General features: G+C 44.8%; 2 protein-coding genes across 4 annotated transcripts in view; one reads left to right on the plus strand and one right to left on the minus strand.

Moving 5' to 3' along the window:
• The window catches only part of LOC122946097, a 29,491-nt gene extending 5,937 nt beyond the window's left edge, over positions 1-23,554 (plus strand). The window contains exons 1-4 of one of the 3 annotated variants that reach the window (XM_044305435.1): positions 7,650-7,870; positions 17,287-17,347; positions 17,448-17,525; positions 19,059-23,554. In XM_044305435.1, the coding sequence (XP_044161370.1) occupies positions 17,287-17,347; positions 17,448-17,525; positions 19,059-23,029 (4,110 nt within the window). In that variant the 5' untranslated portion in view covers positions 7,650-7,870 and the 3' untranslated portion in view covers positions 23,030-23,554. Of the gene's footprint in view, positions 1-7,649; positions 7,871-17,216; positions 17,348-17,447; positions 17,526-19,058 lie in introns of those variants that run through there. The other 2 variants (XM_044305436.1, XM_044305434.1) reach the window with 2 other exon arrangements.
• Positions 1-27,056, minus strand: part of FPGS (folylpolyglutamate synthase) — an 86,263-nt gene extending 59,207 nt beyond the window's left edge. Inside the window, exon 1 of the mRNA XM_044305438.1 lies at positions 26,990-27,056. Coding sequence (XP_044161373.1) covers positions 26,990-27,046 — 57 coding nt within the window. The 5' untranslated portion in view covers positions 27,047-27,056. The remainder of the gene's footprint in view (positions 1-26,989) is intronic.
• Between the last annotated feature and the right edge of the window lie 911 nt (positions 27,057-27,967).

Below are 27,967 nucleotides of genomic sequence, written 5' to 3' on the forward strand. Positions count from 1 at the left end.
CGGGGTACTGAAGTCCAAGATGCTGAAAATGACTGGGGAGACAGGGCTCAGTTGGGTACAATGCCTGCCAATAGCACTATTTTCAGTTAGACACACCCCTAGGCCTCCACACCAAATTTTGTTTAGGACACGGCCTAGGATGGGACAGTACTTCCCACAGCAATTGCAAATGCATTATGAATCTGTTGCTAAATATGTGATTGCCCATAGTAAACAATTGTCTAACATATGTGCACAAGTTTTCTCTTCCATTCCAGATCCTGACTCCCTAGAAGGAATACACACTCTCAAACCTGGAGAGTGGGTGGTGGTCAAGAAACACGTCAGAAACACCCTCGAACCACGATACAAGGGGCCTTACCAGGTGTTGCTGACTACCCCGACCTCTGTGAAACTCGAAGGGAGGCTTACCTGGATCCACGCCTCACATTGTAAAAGAGTAAAGGCTGTCCCGACGACCCTGGAACAATAAGCCATGAGGATTCACATACTGATCATGACTTTGACAGTGGGCATATCTGCAGTGTTCACGCCACTGGGTAATGAATGGGACACTGGGCTAATGTCACATGTTTTCCTAGCTGGACACACTGTTATTGTCTCCAAGTACAAACCAAAGGTATGACATTTAGTCCACACATACACTCAGGTTGCAATGATTCAAAAACAGACAGCCACGTGCAGTGTATTGGTGTAGATGCTGAGAACGGAAAGGATCTGCCCTGTAACAACCGTACTGTACAGGATCTCCTGACAGGTATATTAGCTAACGACACCGAAAGTCAGTCAAAAGGATATGAGTTGGCGAAAGGGACACAATTAGCCAAACTAATTACCCGATTATTCAATGGCACAGCAGTAGCAGTTCCAGACGACATATACTTAGTTTGTGGACACAAAGTGTACAAATGGTTATCCGAGAATGTCACAGGACTGTGCACCATCGCCAGGCTTACTCCTGCCACCTTTATAGTACCACACTCTGAAATTGGCATAAATGCAGTACCTAAACACACCTTGTATCATAGGGCCAAAGATAACACACCCAGACCAAATGGCAAGCCACATGTAGTAGAGATGAGCATTACCAACAAAATTGTTAGTTCCATCTTCATATATCCCATGATAGCGCAGATGTGGGATCATCTGGTAGTAGCAACAGACTACCTGGATGACCAAATATGGGAAGTGATGAGACTTATGAATACCTCAAACATTGTGCAAAACCAGTTAATCATTGTCACCAACCAACACACATTAGTTCTAGATTATGTTACAGCTAAAGATGGAGGTATGTGCCAGGTTGTGGGACCCTCTTGTTGCCATTACATAGACCCGCAGGGTAATTTGCAAGTTAAGGTGGGTATAGAGAAAATGGCGGATTTAAGAGATAAATGGCTGGATGCACATAAAGCTGATAAAGATACATGGTGGTCTGATACCTTCTCTTCCCTTAACCCCAATAACTGGTTCAAAGGTATTGGGGGTTGGCTCATGGGAATTGTCCAGGTAATATTGCAGGTAGCCCTAATAATATTGGTGATATATGTAGTGATTAAGCTCGTTCTTATTTGTGTGACCCGCTTTTCAAAAAGAATGAAGAAAACTGATGAACGACCTATTATGCTCCTCTACGATGAGGAAGGACAGAAGGAAACATCGTTCAACACAGCTCCCCCTCCTCACAATGATGCCTGGCTGAGATAGGGTGAGATGAATCCCAGGGTATTACCACAAGTCCGAGCAACCGGGAGCCTACCTATAAGGGGTAGGTTGTCGCCACTGCGGGTGAAGAGGATACGAATGGTATGCCCAGGGGATTCGCTAGGCGAAGGGAAAGTCTACAATCAAGTCTCCAAGGGGGGACTGTTATGGACTATTGATACAAAATGGATACTTGCTTGTTGAGCTAAGATGGTGGCCAGGCATTCAGCCAACACCTATAAACTAGAATCTTACTTTGTGTTTTTATCATGTGTTTCTTTGTGGTTTCTGTTCAGCTCAAGCAAGCAGCTACAAAGAAAGAAGTAACGGTTTCACCCAGGGGGGAGGGAGAAGGAATTTCCTCTGGCCGTCAAGGTTACAGAAAAGTAGAGAGTTCATAGCCAATAGAAAATATATACTTTATCTTTCACCCCCCTCCCACTCCCTCCTCTCATGAAACCCATGTTGTTTTCAGAAATAAACCAGAGATACTGATTAACTCCATGTAGTGAGTTGTCTGTCTGATCTCTCCGTGCACGTATCTTAATTAATTTGGAGCAGTACATCAAATCAATCTGGCAGCTTTGTCAGAACCAGAACAGAACCAGTTATTGGGGTTAAGGGAAGAGAAGGTATCAGACCACCATGTATCTTTATCAGCTTTATGTGCATCCAGCCATTTATCTCTTAAATCCGCCATTTTCTCTATACCCACCTTAACTTGCAAATTACCCTGCGGGTCTATGTAATGGCAACAAGAGGGTCCCACAACCTGGCACATACCTCCATCTTTAGCTGTAACATAATCTAGAACTAATGTGTGTTGGTTGGTGACAATGATTAACTGGTTTTGCACAATGTTTGAGGTATTCATAAGTCTCATCACTTCCCATATTTGGTCCTCCAGGTAGTCTGTTGCTACTACCAGATGATCCCACATCTGCGCTATCATGGGATATATGAAGATGGCACTAACAGTTTGTTGGTAATGCTCGTCTCTACTACATGTGGCTTGCCATTTGGTCTGGGTGTGTTATCTTTGGCCCTACGATACAAGGTGTGTTTAGGTACTGCATTTATGTCAATTTGAGAGTGTGATACTATAAAGGTGGCAGGAGTAAGCCTGGCGATGGTGCACAGTCCTGTGACATTCTCGGATAACCATTTGTACGCTTTGTGTCCACAAACTAAGTATATGTCGTCTGGAACTGCTACTGCTGTGCCATTGAATAATCGGGTAATTAGTTTGGCTAATTGTGTCCCTTTCGCCAACTCATATCCTTTTGACTGACTTTCGGTGTCGTTAGCTGATATACCTGTTAGGAGATCCTGTACAGTACGGTTGTTACAGGGCAGATCCTTTCCGTTCACAGCATCTACACCAATACACTGCACGTGGCTGTCTGTTTTTGAATCATTGCAACCTGAGTGTGTGTGGACTAAATGTCATACCTTTGGTTTGTACTTGGAGGCAATAACAGTGTGTCCAGCTAGGAAAACATGTGACATTAGCCCAGTGTCCCATTCATTACCCAGTGGCGTGAACACTGCAGATATGCCCACTGTCAAAGTCATGATCAGTATGTGAATCCTCATGGCTTATTGTTCCAGGGTTGTCGGGACAACCTTTACTCTTTTACAATGTGAGGCGTGGATCCAGGTAAGCCTCCCTTCGAGTTTCACAGAGGTCAGGGTAGTCAGCAACACCTGGTACGGCCCCTCGTATCGTGGTTCGAGGGTGTTTCTGACGTGTTTCTTGACCACCACCCACTCTCCAGGTTTGAGAGTGTGTATTCCCTCTAGGGAGTCAGGATCTAGAATGGAAGAGAAAACTTGTGCACATATGTTAGACAATTGTTTACTATGGGCAATCACATATTTAGCAACAGATTCATAATGCATTTGCAGTGGGAAGTACTGTCCCATCCTAGGCCGTGTCCTAAACAAAATTTGGTGTGGAGGCCTAGGGGTGTGTCTAACTGAAAATAGTGCTATTGGCAGGCATTGTACCCAACTGAGCCCTGTCTCCCCAGTCATTTTCAGCATCTTGGACTTCAGTACCCCGTTCAGTCGTTTGACTTTGTCGCCGCTTTGGGGTCTGTAGGGTGTGTGATAGGCTAAGTGTGACCCTACCATCTTCCAGACTTCTTGGGTTAATCTAGCAGTGAATGCTGGGCCCTGATCACTCTCAATGACCTCAGGTACTCCGAACCTACAGACAAGCTCCTGCATCAGTTTTTTTTTGCAGTAGTGGTTGCTGTCTGGTTTCGGACGGGGTAGGCTTCTGGCCACCCAGAGAACAAGTCTACCACTACTAGCACATATTGAAACCCTTGGCACATTGGCATCTGGATGTGGTCAATTTGAATCCGTTGGAACGGGTACTGGGGTTTGGGGAGACGTTTGGTTGGTGTAGGCTCAGGTCTTCCCGGGTTGCACTGCGCACAGATGAGGCAAGACTGAGTATGCCTCACCAGGACAGGGGTTATCCCTGGGGCCATTGTCTATTAGTTCTTTCATGATGGTCTTAGATTGGTGGGTGGGCCCATGAGCTATTGAAGCTATCAGAGGATAGAGAGCTTTGGGCAGAGATACTCTCTTTCCTTGGGTCCACAGTCCAGATTCTTTCTCTTCTTGGGCTGACTCTTTTAGCCAATACAATTTTTCTTGTGGCGTGGCCTGTTTCTGTATTTGTTTCAGGAGGTCCCATGTGATTTCTTCTTGTTCCAGGTCTTCCTGTGTTATAATCTGGTCTGACTGGACTCTTTCCTCTTTCACTGCTGCTTCCTTGGCTGCTTGGTCAGCTAGGGCGTTTCCTCTGGCTTCAGAGGTGTCAGCTCGAGTGTGCCTGTAGATCAATAAAATCTTCAGAATCTCCATTATACTCCCCCCTTGGAAGAGGAAGGAGTGCAGCAGGATGGAGGATGTGGCACCTCTGAATGGTGACATTAGCTGGCAGAAGCAAACTACATGGAAGCCGGAGGTGGCGCTGTGCAGCGAGGTGTTCAGGTTGAGTCTGCTCGAGGATGGCAGAAATGTCAAGGGGAGCCAGAATAGTGAGGGGATGACCCAGCACAACGTCAGATGTGACGTTTAGAAGAGAGCTGGCAGCATGGATAGCGCTGACACAGGAAGGGGCTTCTCTGGCTACTGGGTCCAGTCTCTTTGTATGGTAGGACTTTGGGGTCCTACAGGGTCACAGTGACTGGTGGGACATTGAGGTATCCAATATCCTGGGGTCCTCTGGCCCAGAGAGTATTGGGGATGAGGTGCAAAATGGTTTGCAGCGAATCCCCTTGCTCATATAAATCAGTGCAGAATTTTATTGTCAGACATCCGGCAGCCGTGGGTGTCACATAATTTGAGTGAAAACCACAAAGACCAAGAAGCGAGACAGTTTCTTATCAGAAAGAGGAGCTTAAACTAACACAGCAGAAACCAACATTTCTGTGAAAAGAAAAAAGGTGGGGGTCAACTGATCCCCCGCAGCTGTCCTGCAGTGTGGTGAAATGATCTGCTTGGAATGATCTGCAAATTTAGCTTTTGTCCATTTCTGTAGTTGTTCTATAAAGAATTCTCCAGACTCATGATCCCGGGGGCCAAAGTTAGCACCTTTAAGTTCAGGGATGTGGATTTGATCCATCATCAGTGTGGAGTATTCACCTGTCTTGTTTTCCACTATACTTTGCAGGTCCGACCATGTGCACCCATAGGTTTGATGCACTTGGGACAGTTTCCTGAAAAAGGGCATGGGATGGGTCTCAGGGTCAGGCAGTAAATTCACTATGGTGAATAACTGTTGTGGGGTGAAAGACACATATTTTGGTGGTCCCTGTGGCCGGTTAAGTGCTAGGGCTTCTTTCAGTGTCTCAAGGTTTCCCTGCTCAATTTTCTGTAAGTTCTTTTGTAACTCTGTAATCTGACCCTGCAGTATTTGATCTTGTGAACGTCGTGATGGGCGCACGGTCATGGGTACAGTCCACTGTGGTGCCAGGGGTAAAGTTGGCGGATCACCGTAGTCTGTCGGGGTACCCCGCGAAGGAGTCTGCATATTACCCGGTGCATTTTGTATGCCCATTGTGGATTCTGCAGCACCGTCTGCATCCCCCTGTTCTGCTTCATCAGGTTGCCCCCCTACCATTATAGGAGTAAGGGTGGCAGGTGAGTGGGGTAGCATGAATGTACCGTCCGGGTTTATCATCGGGTACAAGGTAGTAGGAAGGGGCAAGGGTGACATAGGAGTGACGGGGGGGGTCCGGACCGAATGATATTAAAGGTCCGTTCATGGGCGTTGCCTGGGGACAAGATGGCGCTGTAGCTAACACGGGAAGTGATGGGACGTGCCGGGGAGTAGTTACCAAGGTGTGGTTTTGTGGGTGGGGAACCCCACAGGGAAGGCACGTATCACGGGAGGAGGGATTCTGTTGACCACATGTTTTGCAGGTCCACCCACCTGCTTTCTTCCCGGCGCCATTATAGGGTGGTGGCAATTCATGTATCAATGCAACACCAGGCTTACAGAAATATCTCTGTCTTTTCTCATCAAAATTTAGTTCCCCCCCGGTCTGTTCAAATTCTTTACTACAGTCCAACCACACACGGACCATGTCTGTCAATTTATCATCTTCTAACTTCCCTCTCTTCTCGTTTAACAACACTTGCCAGGTAGCACTACATAGGATGCCTCCTTTACAGACACCTTTAACTCTTCTCCAACTTACTTAATCCTTTTATGAGGATGCCTCCTTTACAGACACCTTTAACTCTTCTCCAACTTACTTAATCCTTTTATGAAACGTTTGCCTCTCCTGTCCGCCACGTACTGTTCAGGTGAACAGTAACCCTTCGGGACACTTTCCTCATTTCCCATTATCTCTCGTACCTACTGAAGCCGCCTAAAGACCCCTGCATAGAGTAATCACTGGACGTGAAGACCTTTGAGTCCCGGTCAGCACACTCTGGGCTACCGCGAACCGCTCTCCACCCATCTGTGATCGTCCCCTTTATGGAGATTCGAGTCAGACACCGGGCTGAACTCCGATACAGGAACACAGGAGAACTCCGTGTCTCAGTCAATGATACTTGTCAACAGGGTCTTCACAACTTATAGGCACAACACAGTACATCAAGACTTTAAAAAAACATATGGGGTTCTTACTTTCATGCCCTCGAGGACGTCCCAGACTGCTTCCGCACCCCTCCCTCAGACGAACACCAAGAGGCTACACCAGGGGACACTTTATAGGCAAGATGACTCAATTTTCCTACCTCATATCACGGGTTGCGATCCCGGTGTCCGTTAGTGCGCCTCTCCTCGTCTGGTCTCTGGGGGTACGGGAACAGAGGGTCCAATCCTCGAGCCCCACGATTGGGCGCCAAAATTGTTCTGGTTCTGACAAAGCTGCCAGTTTGATTTGATGTACTGCTCCAAATTAAGATACGTGCACGGAGAGATCAGACAGACAACTCACTACATGGAGTTAATCAGTATCTCTGGTTTATTTCTGAAAACAACATGGGTTTCATGAGAGGAGGGAGTGGGAGGGGGGTGAAAGATAAAGTATATATTTTCTATTGGCTATGAACTCTCTACTTTTCTGTAACCTTGACGGCCAGAGGAAATTCCTTCTCCCTCCCCCCCTTGTTCCTGGGTGAAACCGTTACTTCTTTCTTTGTAGCTGCTTGCTTGAGCTGAACGGAAACCACAAAGAAACACATGATAAAAACACAAAGTAAGATTCTAGTTTATAGGTGTAGGCTGAATGCCTGGCCGCCATCTTAGCTCAACAAGCAAGTATCCATTTTGTATCAATAGTCCATAACAACACCATATACATTGTACACACACACACACATAAATACACCATATACATGGTACACACACATAAATACACCAGATATACACTACACACATACCACCCAACTTTTAAAAAGCCTAAGGAGCCAAACTATGGAATGGAAGCGCTCATCTCCAGCTGCCGCTGTAATTTTAACAACTGTATCTGGAGAACCTGAGGGAACTGGCTGAATCCCATGCTTACTCTAAAAACACCCTCAATGACTGTCCCCCCTCCCCCTACCATGTGAAGGAAAGGGACACTTCATGCCCTAAAGTCTGTCAGGAACAGCAGCACGTTTCTTCTCTGCCGCACAGGAAGACTGAAAAGTAAGTCATTGTCACTTATTATTCTTTATAGACAATACTGTAATATTATTATAATAATATATCGCAATACGTCTCAGACTTTTTCGACTGTGCGGCCTCAGTAGACAGACCAGGAGGAGGCTAGTGCCTCTCCATCTGTGGTAGAAGGCCGTGCCAAAATGACAACTATTGACGACTTAGGCCTCATGCACACGAGCGTATGTATTTTCCAGTCCGCAAAAAAAACTGATCCGCAAAAAATGACGTCCGCGTGCATTCCGTATTTTGCGGAACGGAGCAGCTGGACCCTAAAAGAACAGTACTATCCTTGTCCGTAATGCCGACAATAATAGGACATGTTCTATTTTTTTGCGGAACGGAAATGCGGACATACAGAAACGCACACGGAGTACCTTCCGTTTTTTTGCGGTCCCATTGAAATGAATGGTTCTGTATACGGTCCGCAAAAAAAACGGAACAGAAATGGAAAGAATATATGTTCGTGTGCATAAGGCCTTATAATATACGATAGGTCAGGGCTGTGCAGTGTCGCTTCTTCAAAAACTGCCTCCCAGGCTGCGCCTCACGAAGGGGCCCCATATAGCGACACCCAAATAACCATTAGCATTAGGCTGTGCTCACATCACCGTTTAGCTTTCCGTTCTTCTGATCCGTCAAAAGAAGACAGAGAGTAAAAAGCCAGATCCTATTGCGTCAGTTGGCATCCGTTTGAGCTGTCTCTGTGTGAGATCCGTTATTTTAGATGGAAAAAAAAAGGTCTGCATGCAGAACTTTTGTTTCCGTCTCAAAAAACGAATCTCGGATGGAAACACCTCAAATAGATGCCAACTGACGCAACAGGGCTCATGCACATGACCGTATGTACTTTGCGGTCCGCAAAAAACGAATCCGTAATAAATACGGATGACGTCCGTGTGCATTCCGTATTTTGCGGAACGGAACAGCTGGCCCCTAATAGAACAGTCCTATCCTTGTCCGTAATGCGGAAACGGAATGCACACGGGTTTACTTCCTTTTTTTTTGAAGACCCATTGAAATGAATGGTTCTGCATACGGTCCGCAAAAAAAACTGAACCAACACGGAAAGAAAATATATTCGTGTGCATAAACCCTAACTGATGCAACAGGATCCGTTTTTTTTTACAGGATCCTGTTTTTGTTTTTATTTTCCACTTCTTCTGACGGATCAGAAGATCGGAAGGCTAAACGGTGATGTGAACACAGCCTTAGGGCTCATGCACACAACTGTATTTTCTTTCCGTGTCCGTTCCGTTTTTTTTTTGTGGACCGTATACGGAACCATTCATTATAATGGGTCCACAACAAAAAAAACGGAAGTTACTTTCGTGTGCATTCTGTTGCCGTGTGTCCATTCCGCAAAAGGTTAGAACATGTCCTATTATCAAGGATAGGACTGTTCTATTAGGGGCCAGCTGTTCCGTTCCGCAAAATACGGAATGCACACGGATGTCAACCGTATTTTTTGCGTAATCGTTTTTGCGGACTGCAAAATACATACAGTCGTGTGCATGAGCCCTTACAGGCATGTTAATATCATGCGGTTACTCGGATAAAACTGTGCGGCTATAACTATCTACTACCAACTGGATGTGTCCATCTTTGCTTGTTTTTGCTAAAGGGGAGCACACCCTCTCTGCTTTGATATCTATACATTTATGGGATAATGTCCCCCTGACTGTAAATTATAAGAATATTAGAAGTCGACGCGTCCACAAGGCAGACTACGTTTAGGTCCTGCAACTGTGGCGCAGTGGTGTGCTGCGCGGCCGAGAACCATGAGGCAAAACAGCGGCGGTTAACTATGAATTGCAGCGGTTTTGCATCAATATGCAGTAAACCTCTGCTGCTTTATCATTTACAGTACTGTGTACATTCAATGCATTATGCTACGCATCAGCTGCTGCAGAACCTCTTTTTGCAGGGTAAGAGGGGAGGTTCCTGTCCACCATTGACTGATATAAAACTCCCTCATTCTTTTTATAAAAAAGGTCTGCAGCACGGTGCTTATAGGGGTTAAAAGGGTTCTCCTACGAAAATATTCTACAGTTTTCAAACCAGCACCTCGATCTGAATATTTTTATAATTGCCTATAATTAAAAATGTAGTATAGCCACTTAGCTATTCAATTAAATCTGCATGGCGCCACCTGCTGTCTGTTTTTATTTTTCTTACTTCTTTGTCCTGCTCACTGAGATGGCCGCACATGCTCAGTTCCATCCTTCAACTGCCTCTTGAGCTGTGATAGGGAGAAAGCTCTGAAAAAGCTTTTATGCAGACGGATCTTCGGATCCGTCTGTATGAAAGTAACCTACGGCCACGGATCACGGACACAGATGCCAATCTTGTGTGCATCCGTGTTTTTTCACGGACCCATTGACTTGAATGGGTCCGTGAACCGTTGTCCGTCAAAAAAATAGGACAGGTCCTATTTTTTTGACGGACAGGATACACGGATCACGGATGCGGCTGCAAAACGGTGCATTTTCCGATTTTTCCACGGACCCATAGAAAGTCAATGGGTCCGCGAAAAAAAACAGAAAACGGCACAACGGCCACGGATGAACACAACGGTCGTGTGCATGAGGCCTTAGACAGAGATTGTCCTGTACTGTTTGGGATGAGATAACCCCTTTGAGCTTCATTTCAATGTGTGGTGAGTACAGGAGTCTGCAATCTGCAACAGACGACTTCTGCAGGAAGAGATAAGCAGTGAATTTGTAGCGCCGCTCATCTCTGCATCAGAATATATTGTGCAAATATCTGCAAACACATCACTGGAAAATCACCATTGATACGTCCTAGATAACTGAACGGATCTCACAAACGGAAAGCCAAAACGCTAGTGTGAAAGTAGCCTTAGATTTAAGGGATCTACTAGATCAGGGTTCTACATCAGCTGCTCTGAAACTACAACTCCTAGAATGCTCTATTCACTTCTATGGGAGTTACAAGAGCAGCCGAGCAAGTGTGCATGCTGGGAGTTGTAGTTTCACAGCGAGAAGTTTTCTGGCTCCTTTACTAGATTACGATAATAGCTCTATATGCGCAAGAAGGACAGGAAGCACCCAGTGTGACAGCTGGGTGCATCCACAAGGTACTACATTCTTGCCCAGATGCAATGAAATATTGTCTTGGAGCATGCCATGTTTTTTTTTTCCTGCTGGATTCAACAGAAAACTGCAATAAAAACCTTGCTTTGCGGGGGAATATACAGAGTACCATAGGAAAACTTAGTAAGACTCCCTTCCCATGAGAGTTATGCCAAATTGACATTCTATAACTAATTGTAATAATAATAAAAACCCTGCCCCCTCCTATAGCTACAAATCTCTGCTTTCCATTGCATAATAAAACTGTCTACCTGCAGCCACCACTAGAGGGAGCTCACTGCATAGGAAATTATATGGAACTGAACTGAAGCAGTGGAATATCTCTGCACTGATCTCCGCCTAGTGGCAGCTGTAGGAAGGTGCAGTTTTTTTATGTCTATAAGCAAGAAAGGGGGTGTAGAGCCAGGTCTCTCTCACCCCAGGCTCTATAGCAGTGGGGTGGTCTGCCTCCACATGGGAGGTGCTCCACCGTCTATGGGACTATGGAGGCATCCTACTGGCAAAAAACTTCTGTGACAGATGGAGGAAGCTAAAATTTCGACAGGATATGCCATGCACGTGTGACAGATTGGGGTTGGTAATATATGTTACATAAGAATTAAAGGGGCGGGGATGTGTGGTTTGGCCACTGAGACAAATGGCCACCTGCTCCAGCGTGTAAGATTTCAAGCAAATTTGTTAGTTGCTTGTAGAAATTGACCGACAGCTGGTGTATTAGTAGATAGGGGGATCTGTTGAATTTCTGTGATAGAAGTTGCTATGGAAAGATAGAATCGGCTCCCGGGAACGTTGTGTGCCGCGGCTGTCGCTCTTAAATAGCGTCTTAGGACACGGTCTTGTCTCTATGGCCAAACACTTCCTATTTCTGAAAATGCTGTTTTGCTCTATACCTATTGTTTTCTGCGTCTCGGGATCGGGTTTGCGTAAGTAATCCCACATAAGGTCTTTTAAGCTGTCAAAATCAACAAGTCGAGTGTTAGTGACGTTGAGTTATACCCATAGATAGATAGATGGAAAGATAGATAGATAGCAAGATAGACTATAGATAGGTAGATAGAATAATAGATAGATGGATTATATGGATGTATAGATAAATAGATAGATAACAGATAGATGGATAGATACATAGATATATGTATAGACTTTATATTAGGACATGTCTGTAGATAGACAGTATAGATAGCTAGCTAGATAGATAGATAGATAGATAGATAGACAGGATAGATAGATAGACAGGATAGATAGATAGATAGATAGATAGATAGATAGATAGATAGGAGATAGATAGATAGATATGGGATAGATAGATAGATAGATAGAAGATAGATAATTGATACATAGATAGATAAATTGATAGATAGAATTTAGATAGATGGGGTATACGGATGTATAGATGCATAGATAAATAACAGATAGATAGATAGATAGATCAAAAGAATAGATGTCTAAATACCTAGACAGATAGATAATTTATAGAGAGAAAGATACATAGATAGATATTAGGATTTATTAGGATTTTAATAGCTTGATAGGGGTTTATAGGATTTTTATAGGATAAATTGGTAAATAGTAGATAGATAGGTAGATAATAGATAAATTAGATATTATTTTATTAAATTAGTTTTATATATTTTTATATAAATAGATATTATTTTATTTTAAAATATTTATCTACGCTTCAGGGGCATACTGTGTTTAATAATAGATCATGAAAAAAGTCCTATAGATAGATTGAAGGATTAATTAGTATTGTCAATATTTATAATCCTTTAATACATATATTGGTTAATATAAGCTTAATATTTTATTTTTAAACATGTTAAACTTATATAAATCACTGTTATAAACTCTAAGAGAATGATACAGTATGAGAACTGTTACCAGGAGCCAATTCTTTCTCATGGTGTATTTATCACCAAATTTGCGGGGCTCATTGTTAAGTTCCTTTTCAGACTTTACTCTGCATCTTAATGGTCTCAATTATTTACCAACAAAAGTGTATGTCTCATTGTTGGTGTGGGTTTTGTTGTTTAGATCAAAGGTCAGCCATTTATGGTGTGTTTAGTCACGCTCATTGCATTATCTGAGGCTGGGAACTTGTGTAGGAATTTATTATATCACCACGGCTGTAACATGAATGCTTGAATTTATATGTAAACGTGCTGCATCTCTTAACACTTATGTGTTGTAACATCGCATCGTATTTCTGTACGTTGTTTATCTGCTCAATAAACTTTTTTAAACGCCGCGTTTTTGTTTGTGCTCAATTTGTATACTGACATTAGGGGTATGGTGAACTGCTCTCTAGACATGTCCAGGCAAGGATTATTCAGATTTGGGAGGGGGCGAAGGTGGGAGGGGGCCCTGTCAAGAGGACGGAAGGGGCGTGTTGACGAGGGGGGTGGTGTCTAAAGGGGGGGCGGGGCACCTGTCACTTTTAATGACTTATATGTACGCTTCACTACTGTCACTTACCGCCCTGGGGTTAAGAACGTCAAGGCGGATGCTTTGTCACACAGCTTTCCTGGGGGGAGTGATTCTAAAAATCATAGTCCTATTTTGTCTGAAGGGGTAGTCATTTCCGCCCTTGAGGCAAAGGTGTTAGAGGCCCAGGGGGATGCACCGAACTCTTGTCCTCCGGGGAAATTGTTTGTTCCCTCCAAATTACGTCACAAGGTGTTCGAGGAACATCACTGTGCGGTGCTTGCTGGACACCCTGGGAGCACTGTGGATCTCAACTCTCGTAGATTTTGGTGGCCGGGGCTGCGTAAGTGTGTTGAGGACTATGTGTCAGCCTGTTGTATCTGTGCTCGTGCTAAGGTGACACATACTCGGCCTTCCGGATCCCTTCTTCCGTTACCCATCCTGTCCAGACCCTGGACTCATTTGTCTATGGATTTTATCACGTATTTACCAAATTCGGCCGGAAAAATCGTTTTAGTAAGATGACGCATTTAATAGAATCCTCTGCTCTACCTAATGCCAAAACTCTTGCACAGGTGTTCAATGATAACATTGTGAAACTACATGGCATTTCCTCTGATGTGGTGTCTGATCGGGGGACTCAGGTTGTGTCCAGATTCTGGAAGGCGTTCTGTACTCGACTGGGGGTACAATTGTCCTTTCCTTCGGCTTTTCATCCTCAGTCGAATGGACAGACTTCACGCACTAATCAGAATCTGGAGACTTACTTGAGATGTTTTGTTTCGGAGAATCAGGAGGAGTCGTCTTCATTCTTGTCGTTGAGTTCGGCGTTAATAACCGTAGACACGAGTCCACTGATAAGTCGCCCTTTTTTGGGGCATGTGGGTTCCATCCGCAGTTTGGCACAATTTCTGGTTCCCAAACTTCCGGTATTCCTGAGGAGGAAAGATTTTCCTCTTCTTTGTCTTCTATTTGGAGGAAAATTCAAAATAACCTGAAAAAGATGGGCAACAAGTATAGGCGTGTGGCTGACAGGAGACGTATGAATAGTCCAGACATGAGAGTGTCCCATAAATCCCGCGCCTGCGCCGTCCCTTTTAGTATTCAGCGCAGTGAGTAAAGCCGGCAGCAAGTGCGCGTCCTTTACTCACTGCGCCTGCGCCGAATAGTAAACGAGACGGCGCAGGCATGGGATTTACGGGACACTGAGGAGAACTCGAAAGTCAATCAACTGGACCTGGATGTGCCAAAGAGTGCATAGACCAAGCCTCTAGGTGCTGAAGCAACGCCCCAGTAGCACCTAGAGGCTCATTAGCTTATTTTAAAAGTCTTTATTTTAAGAGAACGGCGGCAGGCAGGGAGTTATAAAGCACACTGTTATGTACTGCTGACATTAGCACATCGCTAATGTCAGTCAGCTACATAACCTTATTTCTGATGACAGAAACCCTTTAAAAGCTTAAGGTACCTTCTTGGAAGTTGGGCCCAAGATTTATTGGTCCATATAAGATCACTGCCATTGTTAAGCCTGAAGTCTTCCGTCTTGAACTTCCTCAGGCTTTGAAAACTCAAAACGTATTTCATAAGTCGTTGAAAAAATGTGTCGAACTTGTTAAGCTGTCCTCCTTGCCTCCCGCTCCTTTCATGGTGGACGGTAATTTAGAATTTCAGATCAACAGGATTGTGGACTCCCGAGTTCTCTGTAGATCCCTCCATTATCTCGTCCACTGGAAAGGGTACGGACCAGAGGAGAGGATGTGGGTTCCAGTGGCCGATGTTAATGCTAATCATCTTGTGAAGGCCTTTCACAGAACTCATCCTGATAAGGTCGGTCCTGGGTGCCTGGGGTACTGTCACGGTCCCTTCTGTGACAGATGTCAGGAGATCAAGGAGACTGGTGGAGTGTGAAGGAATCTAACAGCCTCTTTAATTACTCTTTCTTCTGTGTTTGTTTGTGACCTCATCCCCTGTTTCAGGCGTAGCTTAGTATTCATTACTCTACCCTATTTAGTGTTGCCCCACCCTTTTAACTGTGCAGTAGATAGCTTTATTTGGGTTTGGCTGAGCTGGTGTGAGGTCGTCTCTGGTGTTCCTGCTCGTCCATCACTACAGAAGTTAAGTGTCGCGTTTGTGTTTTGTTTTCCCTTCCTTGCTTGTTGTTACTAGGCCTCAGGGAGATGGCTGTTTCATCGAGGAAGGAACGGGTTGCCTCAACCCTGACAATATTCTTAGGGCTCTCTAGGGTCTCCAGGGTCCCAGGGTATGGGCATTTCTACCTTCAAGGTGTGCCCATACGGTTAGGGGTCAGGAGTAGGGTTACTATGAGGTGACCTTTTCCTGTCCCTAGCGTTGAGGCCTAGTGGCTTTCCATTTCCCTCCTGGTTGTCAGTTTGGTGTTACCTCCTATACTTAATCCGTGACACCTGGCCCCATAGAAAATAATGGAGCTTCAGTGAAAAACACATTGCATCCGGATGTAATTAATTTTTCACTGATGGTTACTAGGAGATGTAGATTGTTATTCTTGAACTGAAACACTGAACGCAATCATAGACAAAACTGACTGAACTTGCTTGCGAAATCGTGCGAGTTTCACTGAACGCATCCTGAGCCAATCCGTATCGTTCATGTGAATGAGGCCTAATATGGTACTGTAAAGAAGCCTCGACACTTCTGAAGACTGAACTTTTCTCCTCCAGTTGGAGGCAGTGCCATCTTGTCTTTTGAGGGCATTTAAGGTTACTTTCACACTTGCATCTTTGCCTGATCTGGCAGGGCTCAGCAAAAACGCTTTCCGTTAGTGATAATACAACCGCCTGCATCCATGATTAACGGATCCAGTTGTTTTATCTTTAACATAGCAATGACTGATCCGGCATGAACTCCATTGGAAGTCCATTGGGAACGGATCCGTTTTCTATTGTGTCTGAGAAAACTAATCCGTCCCCATTGACTTTGAATAGTGTTCATGACAAATTTTTGCTCCCCATCCCATGACAGAAAGAAAACCACAGCTTGCTGCGGTTTGCTCTCCGGTATGGGAACGCAACCAAATGGAATGGAATGTATTTTGGTGCACTCCGTTCTGTACATTTACGTTTTGTCACCATTGACAATGAATGGGGACAAAACGGAAGCGCTTTTCTCCAATAGTGAGATCCTCTGCCACATCTCAATACTGAAAAATGTAAACGCAAGTGTGAAAGTAGCCTTACATGGAACAGCTTTTCAGTATATTTTTTGTACGGCCCAGTTATACATTTGTATATGTTAATCATGTCCCCTTAGACGCCTCTTCTCAAGACCAAATACATTTCATTCTTTTAATCTTTCCTCATAACTAAGACCCTGCAGGCCCTTCATCAGTTTAGTTGCCCTCTTTTGTAATTTTTCCAGCTCCAGGGCATCCTTTTTATGGACTGAACTGCATATTCCAGATGAGGCCGCACCAAAGCTTGGTAAAGTGGTAGTATTACATTCCTGTCCCGTAAGTCCATGCCATTCCCCGCCGGTCAGTTGTTTGAAGAGGCCGCGACGCTCTGTTGATTGCTGCGGCTTCATCCTAGGCCACTGACGTCACATTCACTGGCTCAGGTCTATTGAAGTGAATGGGCCTGGGCTGCAATACCGTACACCGCCACTATACAATGTATGGCGCTGTGCTTGGTAAGCTGTGAGGAGGCTGCAGCACTCAGCGCTGATCGGTAATGGTACTGGGTGTCAGATCCCTAACCCCTATTTCCCCCCCAGACTTATATTGATGATTGATCCTGAGGATAGGTTGTCAGTCCTGTACTTCTGGAAAATCCCTTTAAATGTATTTATTTTATGGCTTACATTGATTTCCATTTGTTTCTTCAGATGTCTCAGGAAGGTTTTGATGACGAAAACGACCCTTATTATATATCGGATTCTGACTTCGGTAACTATATCACGTGAACACTATTACTATATATCTCTCACACAATAATCAGGGATTATAGCTGAATTCTAATTTAAATGTCTAATTTTTCTTCCACTAGTTGCATACCTGGAAGATTATGGTGCCGAGGCAAAGACCAGCTATGGTAACGCCGGCATTTCACAACGTCCTGTCAATGGTGAGAGAACTAACTGTCCTGTCCTTTCTTATCAATCTGTGATGTGCCGTTCCTTTTATTATTCCGGCAGGAATGAAGGTCCAGATGGGGGTTACTAGTTGTGATGGGGGGGGGGGGGCCTGCACAGTCTGACACTGGCAGCATTGACTAAAGAGTGTCAGACTGTGCAGGGACAACACCCCCCCCCCCCAAACTAGTAATACCCAGCTGGACCTTCATTGCAAACTGTTAGCAATATATTCATAGAGTAGATGCTCCAGAATTATTTTTACATGAGAGATGCAAGTAGTTACTAAAACAGACATGGGGGGTAACAAGGACTCTTTAACTAGTGTCAGGCCTTCACTAAATGGGTACATTCAACCAGGGATGTAGCTAAAGGCTACATGCACACAAACGTATTTTGTTTCCATGTTCATTCCGTTTTTTGGGGGGATAGGATGCGGACCCATTTATTTCAATGGGTCAGCAAAAAATGCGGACAGCACACTGTGTGCTTTCCGCATCAGTATGTCCGTTCCGTAGCCCCGCAAAAAAAAAAGAACATGTCCTATTCTTGTCCGTTTTGCAGACAAGGATAGGCATTGTTACAATGGATCCGCAAAAAAAACCAGATGACATACGGACGTTTGCAATTTGCATGTAGCCAAAGGCTAATGGCCTGGGTACAAGAGTTCATCTTGAGCCCCTCTTCCCTCTGGGGCAGGGAAGCACATAGCCTTCATGCTGCCTGAGACAAAAATTGAAACGGCATAACCCCTTCCCAGAGGTGTAATTTAACCAGCATGCACTTTCTATAATACCGCTGTCTTCTTATTCGGCACAAGGGCCCCCCTCAGGCTCCTGGGCCCAGTAGCGACTGCTACCTCTGCACCCCATATACATACGCCCTTACATTCAACCATGAGCCAAAAGTAATAGTGCCCAAGCCCACGCATCAAATCAAATGTAACCTACTATATCTCCTTCACATCTGCAGAAGAAAACGTTCTTGTTAATTTCAGATTAGGAAACCCTATCATTAGCCAAATTTAAAGGCTATGGACATCTTTGGGGCATTTTTTATGATTGCTAAAAATCATGTTTTCAGATGGTCTTTATTAAAAATGTTCAGCCATTTCTGAGCTACAAGGGTTAAAAATCAGTCTCTTTGCAGACTGTCAGTTTCTGTTTTCTTTGAATCCCGTCATGTGTGGCTTTTATCTCTGATCTCCTGACTCCATAAACACTCATCAAAGCTCACTTCTTATTAAACTGATAAGAATATAGCTTAAATAAGCGTTTATGAGGTCAGGAGATCAGAGAGAAGAGCTACACATGAACCTTCAGATAATGGGATTCAAAGAAAACAGACACTGACAGCTTGCAAACCCTTGTATCTCAGAAACAGCTTAACCTTTTTAATAAAGGCCAAAAAAAAAAGAAAAAAAAGTATCCTAAAATAAGTAAAATGCAAATGTTCAGTAAAAATCAGTCCAATTATATACATGAACTGTACAACATGATGACACGGTGCATTTTTCTTTTTGACAGGTAAAAAAATCATGACTAATGATGAGTCTCTAACTACTAAACAGAGAACCCTAAATGTCACAATTCCTTTAAAACACAAGGGAGAGCCGCAGCCACAAACACGTCCAATATGTGAATTAGATGTGGCTACCATGAGTCACAACGGAACTGGTAAACAAAGGGGTGTGGAACCGAGCCTTCAAGTTACAACAGCCAGAAGTGAAGGTGTAGTAAAGAGAACTTGGCCTTTTGAATACCGAACACCTAAAAAACCTAAGAACGATCCAAAAACTGAAGGCCACATGCAAAATCTTAACAGAGAATGCAGGATTCATTATGTATCAAATACACAGCATGCGCATGTGCCCCTAGATGGCAGTCCAGTCTCCATCCATCCCACATCTATAAAGCCACTGACAAACAGCAACAGGAAGACACCAAGCCAGTCGAAACATGCCAACATCATCATAATGGATATTGATAAAGCGCAATTTCGTGATATTCCACTAGGTGGCAGTCATGATGCAGCACAGGATTCACCACCAGATGGCGACACTGTTAAAATGATCGAGCCTACAGCCCTATTGCAACGTATATCTCGTAGAAAGCGAGATTTTCCCAAATTTAACAGCGTTAGGCATATTGACCATTTTAGATTCGTCAACCTAGACAAAATACAATCATTTGAAGAGGCCGTGGACGCCGTGCACATCGCCATTCAGTCTCTGCTGGATCAGGTTATGGCAGACGTCAACCCTGGTGACTTTGTACAGCTAAGACTTAAAGGTGGACACTTCTTAGACCACGTGTTTTCATCAAAGCATCCCCATACGGATTTTAAGGCGAAGGTCTTTTTAAACTCGGTTGCCAGAAGCCTGCATGGGAATGGAGAGTGCTTAGGTCATGGCACCCTAACACTTGAAACCACCATCAAGAAAAACCGAAGAGGTGGTGGAAAACGGCAGCTGAAATCCATAGCGTACAGCCAGATCATCAAGCAGAAAAGACAATGGTTATACGATTTTAACAATTCCAATTCCAATCTGTGCTTGGCTGCCAGTATATATGCCCTCTTAGCCGACTCCAATATTAGCGATGTCCTGGTCATGTCTCGCGCCACACAACTGCACAAGGACTTGTCCATCCCTGACGACCAGCTGGTGAGTTTCAGTGACATTTCCAAGTTTGAGAAATATCTGGGCATCAACATCAAAGTTCTATACCACAACGAGGGCAGCTGGCAATACTTCCATACGGATTCCAGCACAATGGGCAAAAACGTTTATATCTTACACCACGACAACCACTATTATGGCATCAAGAGCGTAAAAGCTTTCCTAGGGGAGGCGTATTTTTGCCAAAAGTGCAGTACTGTCTTTCATCACAAGAACAGTCACTCTTGTAAGTATTTTTGTAAAGCCTGCCAGAGAGACGACTGCACTGAAAGCGCCACCAAAAAACCAAAGTGTCCCAGCTGTCGTGTATTCTGCCGCTCAAGCGAATGTTTCGAGCAGCACCAAAGACTGGCCAAAGATGACAAAACCTTCTGCAAGCCCAAATATTTTTGTGACTCATGCATGCGGTACGCGGTGAACAACGTTGACCATGTGTGTAAGGGCCTGACTTGTAACGTGTGCCACGTGAGTCTTGATCAATATGCCAGTCATCTGTGCCATATGCAACAGTACACTCCACCAGACATGACTGAGAAATACATTATCTTCAACTACGAATGTCAGCTGGAGAAGAATGTACAAGAACCAAACTTCATCTACTGCACTAAGCTGGATGGGGAATGTACCTGGGAATTTGAGGGCAAAGCATGTCTGCAAGAATTTGTCCAATTCTTCACTAATGGCAAATTTAATGGTTTCACCTTCATTACCCATGATGTTGGCAGGTACGACATTCCCTTTGTCATCCACGCATTGATTAAGGAAAAGTTTCAAGTCAAACTCCTCATGCAAGACCACCGACTGTTGTGTGCGAGTCTACCAGATCTGAACATGAGATTCATTGACTTTCTAAATTTCCTACCTGTGGATTTCCATAGTCTACCCACAGCAATGGGTTTTCCAGGGATAACGGGATACTTTCCTAAGTCTTTTAATACTGAAGCCAACCAGACATATGTAGGCCCTTTACCGGCCAAAGAGTACTATGATGTTGACTACATGACAGCTGATGATAGAAAGGTATTCATGGCATGGTATGAGGAACACAAGAACACAACATTTGATCTAAAGTCAGCACTGATATCGCACTGCGAGCAAGCTGTGGAGGTCCTGAGAAAGGCCTGTGAGCGATATCGAGGTCGAGTGATAGAAACCAGCACAAAACAAGTAGAAAAATACTGTAAACTAAGAAAGAAATATTTTGGCACACTTGAGTGTGTTGACCCCTTTCAGCTGATTTCCTGTCCCGCTGTCTGCATGGCCATGTACAGATTCAACTTCCTTCCCAAAGACACCATTGCCATTTTACCGAGTGATAATTACCACAAGACCCAAAAACGAGCCTCAACACCGTCCATTCAGTGGCTGATGTATACCGCCCATACGGAGAACATCACCATACAGCACGCTTTAAATGGCGGTGAAAAGCGTGTGGGAAAATACTCGTTGGATGGGTATGCTCACATTAATGGCCAGGATGTAGCCTTTGAATTTTTCTGGTGCTTCTGCAAAAATAACGACGGCAAGGATGTCCTAAAATCTCACTACTGTCAGACGTATCAGAACTTCTTGACCAAAAAACAATACCTACTACGCTGTGGATTCACAGTTCGAGCAATATGGGAACATGAATGGAATAAAATTCTTGAGAAAGATGGAGACCTTCAAGATTTCCTTCACAAAAAGAAGGCGCCAACATCACTACAGGCCCGGGATGCCCTGTATGGAGGAATAACTGAGACTATTACGCTGTATCGCAAGGCAGGTCCGGGAGAGACTATACATCACTACCAGTATACAGGTCTTTACCCATTTGTCAGCAAGACCAAGAGATACCCTGTGGGCCACCCGGAGATCATTTTAGAAAAATTTGGTCCCTTCAGCCAGTATTTTGGCATAGCTAAAGTTAAGATCTATCCACCGAGAGGTTTGTTTTTTCCAGTTTTACCCATGAAAATTTATGAAAAAGTGTTATACACGCTATGTTACACATGTGCCGTGAACCTTCAGGGGCAGCCATGTTCCCACAGTGATGAGGAACGCTCTCTAACAGGTACATGGTGCACCATAGAGCTACAGATGGCTGTGGAGAAAGGTTATAGGATAGGACATATCTACGAGATTTGGAATTTCCCTAATACCACCGATGAACTTTTTGCACCCTACATTAACTTACACCGTAGAGATCACCAAGAGGCTTTGGGTTACCCCAGTTGGTGCACAGATGATAACAAGAAGAAGCAATACATTGACGCCTTCCTTGAGAAAGAAGGTATACAGTTACGGGCTGACTGTATCATGGCTGATCTGGCTAAGAGGAACCTATCTGACCTGTTCATAAACTCCTTATGGGGCAAATTTGGTCAAAGGTCTAATCTACCACAAACTAGCATTGTGACTGACCCTGATGAGCTTTTTCGATATGTTTTCCAACCGTCCTATGACGTCTCCGTCCTAAATTTCATAGATGATGAAACCGCAGCCGTCAATTGGAGATTCACCAAGGGCCACCACATGGCCAGCAAGAACGCAAACGTCGTTATAGCCAGTTTTACCATGGCTCATGCCAGGCTACAAAGGTTCAGGCTTCTGGACAGACTACAGGAGAGATGTCTCTATTATGATGCCGACTCTGTCATTTTTGTAAGCAAAGATGGGGAGTGGAACCCACCTTTAGGGGATCACTTGGGTGAACTCACCAGCAAGGTGCCAAATGGCACACACATCACAGAGTTTACATTAGTTGGGCTCGATACCTACAGCTACAGACTGGACTCAGGTGAAGCCATCTTTAAAGTTAAAGGGTTGACTCTGTAGAGAAGACTCGGGTCATTAACTTTGATAGCATTAAAGACCCGATCCTTGATGATTCAGAGTGACTTAGAGATACTTAAAGGGTTTGTACCAACACCTATCCACAGGATAAAGAATGGACCGCTGGGACCCCAACCAACCATTAGAATGAGTCTCAGGAGTACTCAATGAATGATCGATATATTCTATGGTAGACCTGAGATTTTGGTACAATTGCTCTATGATACATAAAAGCCCTTCTAGACAAATTATATACGTTTTAATTAAAAGCATACGTGTTATCCGGCTCGAATACTGCAGCTGCTCTCCTCATGTGTCCCCAAGACAACTCTTCCTGCCCGTGATCTGCCCACGTTTAGATCTGCCAGGGCAACATTGTGCATCTCCAAATCATTATCCTCATCCATGTGTATAATAACCTCCATAATTCGTACCTCTCACTCCCGTCTTCAAGACTTTTCTCGAGCTGCATCTACTCTCTGGAATACTCTGCCCCCGAATACTAGGTCAATTCACAACTTCTCCACCTTCAAACGTGCCTTAAAAACACATCTTTTCAGGCAGGCTTATCAAGCTATTCCCCGACTAAACCTCTCCCCCACCAACTCCTCTGGCCTGAACTCGATCCTCTAGTAGTCCCAAACCAGATCGGCCGGCACCACTCCTGTCAGTTCAAAAATGGCTCAAATCCTACTTATCACAATCAACTACCTTATGTGTCACCCCCGATTCCTCATAGATTGTAAGCTCTTGCGAGCAGGGCCCTGACTCCTAGTGTTTCAGTTGCATATTGGCCAGTTACTTTTGTTTCGTACATGAACCCTATGAATTTGTAAAGCGCTGCAGAATATGGTGGCGCTATATAAATAAATTTTATAATTATTATTATTATGTGTACATGTGTGTTTGCCCACTGAGGTGGACAGTTCTTTGGGGGCATTTATTAAGACTGGCGTTTCAGAAGACGGTCTACATAACTTCGGCATATCCACTGCCGGTGTCAATGTAACATAGCTTCCTTGCTAGCTTAAATTTAGACCAGATTTTACGCCTAAAACAGGTGTAGAAAATGATGAGACGGGCCCTTCCCTGCCCACGCCACGTCCACTTTTTTAGACCTGGCGTGAGCGGGGAAAAGTCACAGATTGCGGCGCAAATAACCTTTGCAATTTGTGCCAGAAATACGCCTAATATAGGTGTATTTCTGATAGTAAATGATCCCCATTGTGCCTATGGCAAGTACAAGCTACAAGTGCAGTCATAAGAAGACAGAGAACGTGTTAGAACTGTTTGTTCACATTTTATACATACTTTTAGGGAGTTGGTACCTCTGCGTTACTCCAGGGTAAGGAGGGATGGTAGACTGGGTGTCACAGGACCTCTGCAATATTAGACCCATTGACACTCCTTAAAGGGGTTGTTGCCTTATAGACACTCACCCCCTACCCACAGGATAGAGGATAAGTGTCAGATCAGGGGTGAAGGTTTGAGCAATGTGGCCCCCGCAACGACCAAGAGGATCGGGACCCTGTTTTTCCCCATTTGAATGGAGTGGGGGTCATTCTGGCTCCCTGGCTCTCTTCTGCAATCTTCCTGTCCCACTGACAGGGTCACATGTGCAGCTGCAGCCAATGGCTGGCCCTAAGCGGCTCGTGCCCCAGCAGTGGTGTTCTGCTTGAGGACATGTCGCCGCTGAGGCCAATAATTCTCTGCAGTGCCGCATACGACCCCGTCCATTTGGACGTAAGCTTGGGCGCGGTGGGAAGCAGGTGGGTATGGATTTTGCCACAGGTACTAGAGGTTTGGGTAGAAATTTAAAAAAGGAAACCAATCTGGAGAACCCCTTTAATATGACTGTGTACATCAGACCTTATGTTCTTAGGGTGAATTCACATGTGGCAGATTTGTAGCAGAATTTTCTGCGACTGTCCCATTCATTTGAATGCGGCTTGAAGAATGCTATGGCTTACCCTTAGGATAAGTCATCAATATAAGATATATAAGATTGGCAGGGGGGGGGGGGGGCTCTGACACCCGACAACCCCCTCCGATCAGCTGTTTCTGGCAGCCACTGGTACTAGAAACTTTACCGTGTATGGAGCTGGAGGCAGACAGCTCCATACATTGCATAGTTTCCAGCACTGGTGTACTGCGGTTCAGCTCCCCCTCACTTGAATGGGATTTGAGCTGCAGTACCCCAACACAGCCACTACAAAGTGTATGGCGCTGTCTGCCTCTAGCACCATATGCTGTATAGTTTCTGCCGCAGGCAGCTGCCTGAAGCAGCTGATCAGAGGGGGTTTCAGGAGTCGGACCCCAGCCATTCTGATATAGGTCATCAATATCTGTAAACCAGTGGACCCCTTTAAAGGGCATCTGTCAGCAGTTTTGTACCTATGAAACTGGCTGACCTGTTACATGTTCACTTGGCAGCTGAAGGCGTCTGTGTTGGTCCCATGTTCATATGTGCCTGCACTGCTGAGAAAAAGGATGTTTTAATATATGCAAATGAGCCTCTAGGAGCAACGGGGGCGTCGCCATTACACCGAGAGGCTCTGCTCTCTCTGCAACTGCCGCACCGTTAGACTTTGTGCACACAGCGCCCGAATCTTGCTCTGGAGGTTAATGCTCCTGACATATACTACTGCATTGCTAGATATACATCACCCATAGGATCCCAGTATTAAAAAAAAAAAAAAAAAAAAGTATACCGCATGGTGTGTGTTTTTTGCGGTGACCCTCTTTATAAGAAAGCATAGCCTGCATGATAATGTATACTGACACGAAGGACACTCTTTTGGCTTCCATTGTGTGAATGGAGCCCTAGGGATACATTTACCATATACACTGGGAGCTTTTACTGACGTATAGGCTAAACGTAGGGGTGTGACGCAGTGTGCGCTGATCCTAATGCAGCATTTACACGCAGCGACCGAGCACACAATTGTCGAGAAGGAAGCGTTCCTTCCTGGCAATAGCCTGCTCATCAGTGGAGGTGAAGCTCCGCATGCATGCGGTCATCTCCACAGTATGGGGACAAGTCATGGCTACTGCTCTCGCTCGTCCCCCATACAGGTCTTGGCAGCAGATCACCGTTCACACAGCATGACCTGCTGCCCTGAAACGATGACTGAGGTGTCCGCATGAAAGATCACTTCACCTGATGAACGAGCGCTTTGCTCATTCATTGGGTTATCTGCGGTACCTTCAGACTGGATGTTTATCTGGAATAAGCGTTCGTACCCGATAATCGGCCCACAAAAAAAAATTCAACATTTTTAAAGCGGCACCTGGATCTGAATATTTTTGTAATTGCAAATAATTAATTGAATAAATAATTGTAATTCAAATATTTGTTTCGCCCACGGAGTTATTCACTGAAATCTATCTGTATAGCGCCCACCAAGCTGCAGTAGAAAGGACACACCCCTGAGAAAGGGCATGCCCCCCGAGATGCAAGCTTGAAGCAATGAGTGGGGAGATCTCTGGATCCATGTGAGGTCCGGTTCTAAGTTTGTTGAGATTGTCATGTCCTATATGATGTCGGATTTTCAGTTTTTACATTAAAGGGGTTGTCCAGGCTTTTTCTATTAGGATAGGTTATCAATATCAGATCAGCGGGGGTCCAACACCCGGCACCCCCGCCGATCAGCTGTATGAGGAGACGGCAGCCGAGGTGCCATCTCCCTTCTCTCTTCCTGCCCGCTGCTGCTGTCCCATAGACATTTAGTGGAGAGAAGGGAGATGGCACGTGCGCGCCATCTCCTCAGTCCGGGTGTCGGACCCCTGCCGATCAGATATTGTTGACCAACAATATTAAATGCCCGGACAACCCCTTTAATTATGGGATAACCCCTTTAAGTGTTATGCCCTTTACAATATAGAGTATTAGAGCATAAAACAGTACCCCCACCACAAGGATCATGTAAGGAATGTAGTCCCAAGAGCCATTCGTTTCTTTACCTGGTGCCGACACTTGATCATTGTGAGCTGCTCCACACGGGACGCTGATGTGAACATGTCACTTATGCTTATGATGGGCCAAAGGTTATATGGCTGGCAGCACGTCAGAGCGGCATTGAGGAGTTGACAATAAAACAGATCCTCATCCAATCCCCGGCAATATTTTTGGGAGGTGTGTATACAAACAGAGGAGGAGCGCTCGCTGCAGGATCCAGGGTTCTCCCAGGAAAAGCATGATTCCTGATCATTACCAGCACGCTGCTCATTACTGCGGGATGTACATGGGCTGTCACCTGACTGCAAGATTTCAAGGGAGAAGTATATAAAAAAGGCTAAAACACTCCCTCCTCTCACCACAAACACAGGGAAAACCATAAGGCCCCTTTCACACGAGCGAGTTTCCCGTGCAGGTGCCATGGGTGATGCGAATGCATTGCGCCTGCACTGAATCCGGACCCATTCATTTCCATGGGTCTGTGGACATGAGCGTTGTTTTTCACGCATCACTTGTGCGTTGCGTGAAAATCGCAGCATGTTCTATATTCTGCGTTTTTCACGCAACGCTGGCCCCATAGAAGTGAATGGGGGCTTCAGTGAAAAATGCATCGCATCCGCAAGCAACTTTTTCACTAATGGTTGCTAAGAGATGTTGTTTGTAAACATTCAGTTTTTTAAAAAACATCAAAACGCATTGCACCCGCGCGGAAAAAAACTGAACCACTGAACGCAATCGCAGACAAAACTGACTGAAATTGCTTGTGAAATGGTGCGAGTTTTCCTGAACGCATCCGGACCTAATCCGTATCGTTCGTGTGAAAGGGGCCTAAATGTAAAACATTACAAGTCCATAAAGCGATATATAATCACTATTTGGACCGAACCATAATAAACCATCTAGTTGAAGCAGGACTGCATTCATGCACTCCACTAGCTGGTTTGCCATTGACCTCTTATCACCAGCAAGAACGCCTAAACTGG

Source organism: Bufo gargarizans, chromosome 9 (assembly GCF_014858855.1).
Source record: "Bufo gargarizans isolate SCDJY-AF-19 chromosome 9, ASM1485885v1, whole genome shotgun sequence".
Lineage (NCBI taxonomy): Eukaryota > Metazoa > Chordata > Amphibia > Anura > Bufonidae > Bufo > Bufo gargarizans.